Below are 8,109 nucleotides of genomic sequence, written 5' to 3'. Positions count from 1 at the left end.
ACAGCGTGCGACAAAGCCAAGTTTCGTGATAGAGCCGGGGAGGGTATCCCCAGACCCCAAGAAAGTAGAAACAATACGCGGTTGGCCCGAGGTGCTTAAAGACAGAAAGCATTAAGAGGGTTTCTACGAATGGGGATATAGAAAGCTGCTTCCAAACTTCAACAAGCTAGCCCACCCGCTGCACCAGCTATTAAAGGAAACCTCAGACATGCACTGGCGACCGAAGCACAGTCGCGCGGTGCACGACTTAAAGGACAGCCTAGTGTATGCAACCAACTTGCACATTTTCAACCCCGAGGAGCCGATAGTCATCAAAACAGACGCCTCGAAACACGAATAGAAGCAGTGCTGGAACAAGGGGGGCAGCCAGTAGCTTTTGAATCCAGGAAATTAAGCACACGAGACCAATTTCTTCCAGCATACGAGAGCGAACTACTCGCGTATACGCGTTTACGAAGTGGGAGTCCTTTATAGGGACGAAACCAGTAACGGTGGAAACAGATCACGCAACCCTCAGCAGGGTGCTCTCACCGAAAAAAGTAACACCACGCCTGGGTTACTGAATCGACAAGTTAGCCGACTTCAGCTTAAAGGTAGTATACAAGCCGGGGAAACAGAACCTAGCGGCAGATGCCATCAGCCGGAGACCAGACCTCCTTGCAGCCGTCCAAGAGGGACGGCCACGACCAAGAGGAAGGAGACTGGCCGGAGAATTCCTACAACGGAAGAGATATTGAGGTGCGAGGACTTTTCTACACCTTTCCGAGTGGCGACCGACAATAGTGACCATGCAGGGGGAACAGCAACCAATGAACATGAGGAGGGAGATCATGTGTGGTACAACGATCGCGAGTATGCATGGAACAACAACTTCCTCTGGGTCCGGGCAAAGCCGGGCTGGAGGATCTGTGTGCCTAGGGGGGAAATCAGAAGGGATCTCCTCACGCATTTCCACGAGCACAATCTAGCTGGGCACCCAGGAATAGATAGGACTAGGTTGGCAGTCAGGGAACACTTCTGGTGGCCAGGAATGGATAGCGATATAGAAGCCTTCGTCAAAGCATGCGTTAGATGCGCCAGGAACAAGGCACCCCGACAGACGAGTGGGGGACATTACAACCACTCGAGATACCAGAAGCACCACGGGAAGAAATAAGCATAGACTTAATCGGAGGATTACCACGGACCACGGAAGGGGACGGCGCCATACCAACAATAGTTAGTCGGCTTACGAAGATGGCCCAATTTGTCCCGACCACAGTAAACATCTCGGCAGAAGAGATAGCACAGATACTAATTAGGGAAGCCCATGCTAGAGCAATGTGGCAGATCACGGCTACCGAAGACTCCAAGCTCCCCTGGTCGGTCTAAGAAACGTGACTATAATGATCTGTCCTTTCCTTCGAAAGCCCAGATGCTTCGTTTGCTATAGCGCCACGACCTCACAGTACTCTCGCCTTCAATCCCGCTGAGGGGCCGTCCAGTTTCCTCTCGTGTCCACAGAGCCAGGCCGCTCCCCTAGAGTCTTTCTTTGGTATAAATAGCCGGACGGCCAATCTCGTTGCACGCGGAAACACCCCACGATCGCGCGCACTAGATACCCTCTCTCCACAGCTTGCAGAAAAAGTCGCGGCCGCTTTTCGCGTGAACATCCGGCAGCATCTTCCCGCACGCCGGACTGGTGCCCTCGTGGTGCCGCGCCAGAACATCTGCTGCTCGACAACACAGCAAACGCACAGCACAAGATCTTGCTTTTTAGTCTTCTACGGAAAGGCACCAAGACATTCCAGGGATGTCACACTGAGCGTTCTGTCCAATTCCTCATTTCCGTCATTAGGTCCGTAATTTGCCCCGGTCTTCTCGCCCTCGCCGCACGACTCGTGTCTCCGCGGCCCCTCCGACACAAACCAGCCCCCACTCGGCCTCCGGCACTTCCTTGCCTCCTTTCGTTTTTTGGTGTAGCTTACCGCATGTATTTCTTTTTTTCTTGAGTGCACACCGCCTTCAGCTATTGCCCACAGATTTTGCGAGACTGGCTTACATGAGGCCTCTCCTCCCTAGTAGCCGCTGTTGTCCGGGCGACACCCCTGGTTCTCCGCCCCCTGGCCTTCACTGTGTCGTCGTTTTTTAGTCCATAGAATCTCCTGGGCCACCTGGTCAAGCGTCGAAAGCCACCCCTAGCAGCAGTCTGGCACTAGATGTGCTCGCAGCTGGCAAACGGGAGCATTTTTGTTCGCTGCGGCGTTGTCGTACTCCCTTGGCTGTGCTGCGACGATTTTCAGTCCACGCACGGTGACTTGCTTGGTTCGTGAGAAATTGTTGTGCACGTGTCGCCTCACCTGCGGCCTCAACACTTTTCTGAACCCGCTGCAACTGATCAGGCACGCTGTTACAGGGCGCTACATAGTCAATCCGGCGTGGGGGTGAAGGCGACTGACTGGCCCACCTCAGAGAAGGAACCTCTCCGCTGTTCGCCGTTATTGAAAAAAAAAGGGTATGCAGACGCAGATTCTGTCCGAAGATTTCTTGCATTAGCGCTGTTAGTATTTTTTTTGCCACGCTTGAGTTCCCCGGAGCACACATCTGCCACTTGGGCTGGTGAGTGAGTTCTCTGTAATTGTGTGGACAGCAGAGTGTGTCCCGTGGCGCCGCTGATTGTGCTCTGTTGCACTTCTCAAGGCGGGACGCGTTTTTTTGCTACTACTGCCACGCGAGCTCAGCAGCCTCCAGGCCTGCCCCTCACCATGGCAAACGATGTGTCTTGTCAGCAAGCGCGAATCAACAGGACACCGTGGACAGCATTCTCTGCTGATTTCCTTCCGTCCTCCAGTCCATTTTTTCCCTTTGGCCCATCGGAACCTCAGATCTCATCGGCAGAGAGCATAGACTCGATTCTCGTTCTTCATTCGCCAAAAGAGTTGCTGGCCTACAGGAATGCGCGTCCTCCAGTGCCTCTTCGCTTCCCTTCTACTATTGAGACTAGAGACAAGATTACGACAGGAAACGGCTGCCCTGCTGCCGGTGAAGCCGATTGGCACAATAGGACACGCCGAAGACGTATCTCATTAGTTCCGACGATGGGGGGGCTACACGAGGGGCACATGCACTTGGTGCGTTCTGCCTCTCGCATTGCGGATGAAGTCTGGGTGACGATTTTCCTTAATTCTTTCCAGTTTCAATCTCCCCAAGACTTCTATTCGTATCCAGTATCTGTTGATGACGACATGAAATTACTTTCTACGGAGCCGTCTGTACGTCTTGTCTTCATTCCTTCACACCAAAGTCTCTATCCGCTTGACTCAGGTCACACCTTCGCCCTCGGACGTCCTTCTTGCGCACTGGGTACTGGCCCTGCTGTGTCATGGGGGAACCAAGAGAACAAGAGGCCAGAGAAAAGCGGTAACTCGTGCCCTGTCCCGCGTGAGGAGAAAAGTGAGGACAGAGACGCGACTGAGGGAAAACTGAATGATACCGACCGTGGCGACAAGCTGCACATTCACGGGGCCACCGTGTCAGGGGAGAGTCCGCCTCAACGACTCTTTCGTACCCGGGTCGACTTCGAGGACATTGAAGAGGTTGAGGGGGAGGGGCGAAGAAGGCCAGGATTTTTCCGAGGTGCGGTTTCCCAGCTGATACAGGCACGCGGCACTACAGCGCGCGAGTGACGGCTTCCTGTGACGTCCCCGTATGCAGAACTGATGTCGTTGAGGGTGCGTCGGAGTAGCTCGTCATAGGCCTAGATACCCGCGGAACAAATGCGCGCGTGTAGCTGAGTTCCTGTAAGGGTAGGGCCTGACGCGGTCAGCGTTTTCCCAGGCTTTTTCCTTGATGGCTACTAGACCATTGAGCATGGTTATCGACAACGCGCCGCTAACCTACAAAAGCAAGATGGGGCGAGACAGGCCCACTCGAGGAACTACGCTCTGTATGTGCTGGCACGGCCTTGGGAAAGGTGTAGCTCCGCGGTCCCGGTCGCGACATCTTTGTGGAGCGGGTGCACCAGGTTCTCCGAATCTAAATAGGTCTTTGGGGCGAGGCGGGCAACTTTGACGCGAACGAGCCATCCAACGCATGCACATAGTTTTTGCCCGCGACTGCTTTTTGTCTTTCAAACATTAGGTACATCCGGTAGGGCCAAGACCCTCCACTGCGTGTGGTTTCTCTCGCTCGTGCCCTTTATACTGTTGGTGAAATCTCTTGGACCTAGGTCGCCGGAGCGACCGGAAGCAGCTGCGCATCCGGTGTTTGTTGTTAATTTGTCGCGCTGTGCTTTGCTCAGGAATTGGAACAATCGTGACTAAACTACTGACGCTGACTCGGCCAACGTATGCGCATTTCGGTCTAAAAGATTTCCAGCAGGTGGCCTGCATAAAGCGCCTTCTTTGCGGCATGGGTGCAAACACCGTTTTGCTTGCTCATAGCACGTCACGAGATCCTGACGGCCTTGCCACTGCTACCCGAAACCGCAGACTCAATACCGAGGAGCGTAACCACATGCGGAAAGGCTATCAGCTCCTTCAACGGGTAAAAGTCTTTGTCTCTCTTTTTCGTGGCTCATTCACCACACGTAGTGCTGAACTGTTTGAGAGGTGGCTTGTTCATTCCACACGTGGTCCGTATATTTGAGGGCCACAAGTGCTCAGAATCCTTTGAATAGGTCAGATGTCCTGTCCCCGCGTTTCGGCGATGCGTCTCGCAGCTTCAGGTCGCCCGTGCTTTCGGCAGCACCTGGCTGAGCTGCTATCGGTGTAGAAGGCCAATTTTTCCCGAGGTGCCTGTCCAGAAGCGAAAGCCGGAGCTCGTCACTTGAGGGTGGCAGCCACATACAAGACAGCATCTATCTTCTGTTTCTCGACAGTGTGTCACATTTGGGGGAAATCGTTCTGAGTGCGTTGTCGCGAAGCTGGCCATACACGACATGGAATAGCGATTGAAGCACTTTGGGTGTAAGAGCTACACTGTTGTCTGGGAAGCATTTCTGAAGCAGGAAGGAGGTTTCGGGATACATGAGGCCGTCCGTGCTTATGTAAAACCCGATGAAGTACCATCTGTTTTCGCAGATCCAACGACTCTACGCCGACGGCGAGCGGCGAGTCAGCAAGCTTTTGGACGAGGGCTGGTCTTTTGCAAAGACGGAGAACCTGCACCTGTACTATATGACAGTCGATAGGTGGGAAGACGCGGAGCCGGTGCTGTATCGCCACAGGCAGGGCAAGCTGAAACGCTTCTCTCACTACGGCACGGGGGACGCAAGTAGTGGCAACAAGAGAGCGAAAACAGGAAGTGGAGAGTGCAGAAGTGTGGAACTGACAGGGGAGCTCGACACTGGGGACAAAGGTGAAGAAGAGCTCATCTTGGACTCACCCGGCAGATTCTGCGTGACGATTGCTGTCCGAGGGAATTCCCTGACGACAATTGTGGACAACACTTGTCTCAGCGACTTCTCGAAGTATGTGAAACGTCCGTATATCCTCCAGCATCAATGGTACCTAATGAGGTTTGTGGACTCTTCCCAACCTGCACGGCTGCACAGCGTCTGCAGAGCTTCCGGAATAGACAGAACATGACCTACTTGCACCCTCGGCGCTGGGCTTGCATACGTTTGTCAGCTACTGTCACGTTACAGCTTCAATAACTCTAGCGCATGATCAGCGAAGGAACAGCGCTGTTTGTCCAACCCCCTACGTCAGAGGCGTCAGTTGAAGGTTCCTTTTAAGGTTTGATAATGCCAACGTCTGCTCTCCCATGCTTTCTCTGAAGCACGTTTTTCTTTCGTCCGTATTGAGGAATAGCACTCCAGCAGTCAGATCCTCCTCCATCGGCACTGCCTTGCATTCTTAGGGGCTGGGGATTCGCTTTGTTGCGCATGTGTCCGCACATGTTCCTTAGTCCCTGACACCCGGCTTCCCATGAAATATCCTACACCGTCAGGTGTTTACTGTGCGGTATTCTGCTATGCTATATTAGGTTTGGAGATCTCCTGCCGCCCCCTTTGAACAGGCCTTGGGAAACGACAAGCTCAGAGTTCAAATATGCCTCTTTTACGTCATTTGTGCTACTCATGTCTCTCGGGTGCCACCTTCGCCGTTTGTCAAAAGAAGATCTGGACATGATCCTGGACGCGGAAGCTGAAGAGGGGCATGTCACGCAGTCACAACGGGGTTGTGAAGTCAGCGGGACAAGCGGGGGAGTCTCAGCTCGGGAGGTCTCCAAGCTTCCATGGCTGTGTGAGCATGCGTCAGAGGTTGTTGGTCATTCAAGGACATGGGCACTGGGACTTCTGAAGCGGTCGATGGACTTCACCAGGAAGCCGAGTGTTGGAAAGCTCGAGGAAAGGACCTCCCTAACCTCCTTGTCAGAACGCCTCATAGGCTACGTGTGGGGAGAAGTACAGGAGGGTGAGAAACCCGTGCTGCTTCTCCGGCGAGTCTTCGTGAAGAGGAGCAGGCGCAGACAAACGCTTGGCAGCCACCTGCTCAAGGCGTATCTTGCCCTCACGTACAAGGAGAAGCTGCCCTCACTTGGGTCAGCGTTAGTAGTCAGAACAGACCCTCTGCCTGTGTGGCTTGCTCACGCGGCCTCCGAGCACGGCTTTTCACTAATCGCGGGAGAGTCGTCTGATGCCGCGCCGAGACTGGGAGTAGGAAAGGACTCTTGCTGTCAGATGGAGTTGAATCTCAAGGAATGGTACACTCGGTTTGTGGAATAGCTCCGCCTCAGAGAGAAAGCTCCTGCTGACCAGACGCGTGTACGTGTTGGATAGCCTCGAGGGTCTGTTCCCGGCACGTAAGCTTTCCTACAGTCGTTGAATATACCGCGAACAAAGTAAGGCGTTGCTTTTGTTGGGTGCTTCGCCGCTTCTTGCTTTGGTGGTGGGAAATTTCAGCTCTTGAGCGGCCGGCGCGGATCCCGCCCAGCACCGTGTATCGTAGCCACAGGGCTTGTAGCCAAATCTGCAGTGTCTCCCAACGTGCATACACCAACCAAGTTCTGTACACTTTCCGAGCACTGCAACTGCTATGTCGGCGCCTTGCAGGTTTCGGCTCGGCTCAGATGCCACCGAGACACACAAGAATGAATAACAGCTGCAGCGTGAATCGCCGAATTTTTCAGTTCGTCAAGTTGTGCACCGAAGAGGACTCGTTCGAGGAAAGCCTGGGCGCTGTCGTGGTCCTGTGTGCGTCCCGGCACCGTGTATACCCGGGTTTGTAAGATAGTTTCTTGTCCTAGCGTGACCGCTAGTGGTAAATATGCAGCACCTCAAGTCGACACGCGGAATGGATCTGCCGGGAAAATCTGAGGAGTCGGGCTGTCCGCCCTCTGAGCCATCGCGCTCTCTTCGCCTTAGCATGCGGTTTCTGCTCCGCAACTCCCCTCCCGCGTGTTAGTGGCACCGGTACTGTCGCATGCGAACACTTGGGAGACTACCAGAATAACATCTTCTGAAACTTGCGAGCGTTCCAGTGGTATGTTACTGTATCGCGTGAAGTTTGAACATGCGAGTTTTACCTGCTGCTGCGTTGCGCGTTGTCAGCTGTAGTAGGAAGGCCAGGGACACTTGTTCAGGCTTCTCATGCTAACCGCTGTCCCCAGCTATTTTTTCGTTTCTTGGACACGCCACGGGCGACAACTCTACTTCCGTTTTTTTTTTATTTTTCGCCAGTGTATGTGGCAATCCCTGTGGTTCCCGAAACAAGGTTCTGCCGTTTCTCGGTGCCTCTGGTGAAGCTGTCACAAAGTGCTGCAGAAAACATGGCCTCAGTCGGGTTATAGTGATTTTAGGAGACATTTTGTTTACCGTTTCACTAAAGAGCGACTCAGCGGTCTGCAGCCAACAATGTACTCGGATCGCTTTGTTATCGCCCACCGACCACACGCATACTGTATACCGCAGCGTCTGTCACAGGCACCGGCAGAGGCGCACAGGAGTCGGCTCATCGGCGGTCGTGTACCGCGCGGCACTCGACACGCAACACGGCACGCACTACAGGCGGCGGCGCAGAGTCGTAGCGAAGGCGTTAGACTACTTCCTCGTCTAAACTGCTGGGTCCTCGCCAGCGCTAGCACTCTTGAGCAGTGTTACGCTGGTGCCAGGCACCGGCAGCGACA

At 54.0% G+C, this 8,109-nt stretch overlaps 1 protein-coding gene across 1 annotated transcript; it reads left to right on the top strand.

The window, feature by feature from the left end:
- Window positions 1-1,549: 1,549 nt before the first annotated feature.
- CSUI_006566 (pantoate-beta-alanine) lies at window positions 1,550-7,759 on the top strand. The gene is made up of 4 exons (XM_068066722.1): window positions 1,550-3,615; window positions 4,280-4,524; window positions 5,061-5,449; window positions 5,968-7,759. The coding sequence occupies exons 1-4, from the start codon at window positions 2,745-2,747 to the stop codon at window positions 6,707-6,709; spliced, it is 2,247 nt and encodes a 748-aa protein (XP_067921303.1). The 5' UTR covers window positions 1,550-2,744; the 3' UTR covers window positions 6,710-7,759.
- The last annotated feature ends 350 nt before the right edge of the window (window positions 7,760-8,109 follow it).

This window comes from Cystoisospora suis (assembly GCF_002600585.1).
Source record: "Cystoisospora suis strain Wien I chromosome Unknown contig_3342, whole genome shotgun sequence".
Lineage (NCBI taxonomy): Eukaryota > Apicomplexa > Conoidasida > Eucoccidiorida > Sarcocystidae > Cystoisospora > Cystoisospora suis.
The sequence above is the reverse complement of the archived record's forward strand: the minus strand, read 5'-3'. Positions and strand labels throughout refer to the sequence as shown.

What these genes read in the sequence shown, in the direction of transcription:
- CSUI_006566 (XM_068066722.1), top strand. Translation starts at nt 2,745, where the DNA reads ATGGCAAACGATGTGTCTTGTCAGCAAGCGCGAATCAACAGGACACCG. An exon ending in GCTATCAGCTCCTTCAACGG is followed by an intron (nt 4,525 to 5,060) that starts GTAAAAGTCTTT and finishes CTGTTTTCGCAG; the next exon opens with ATCCAACGACTCTACGCCGA. An exon ending in TGTCTCAGCGACTTCTCGAA is followed by an intron (nt 5,450 to 5,967) that starts GTATGTGAAACG and finishes ATGCTATATTAG; the next exon opens with GTTTGGAGATCTCCTGCCGC.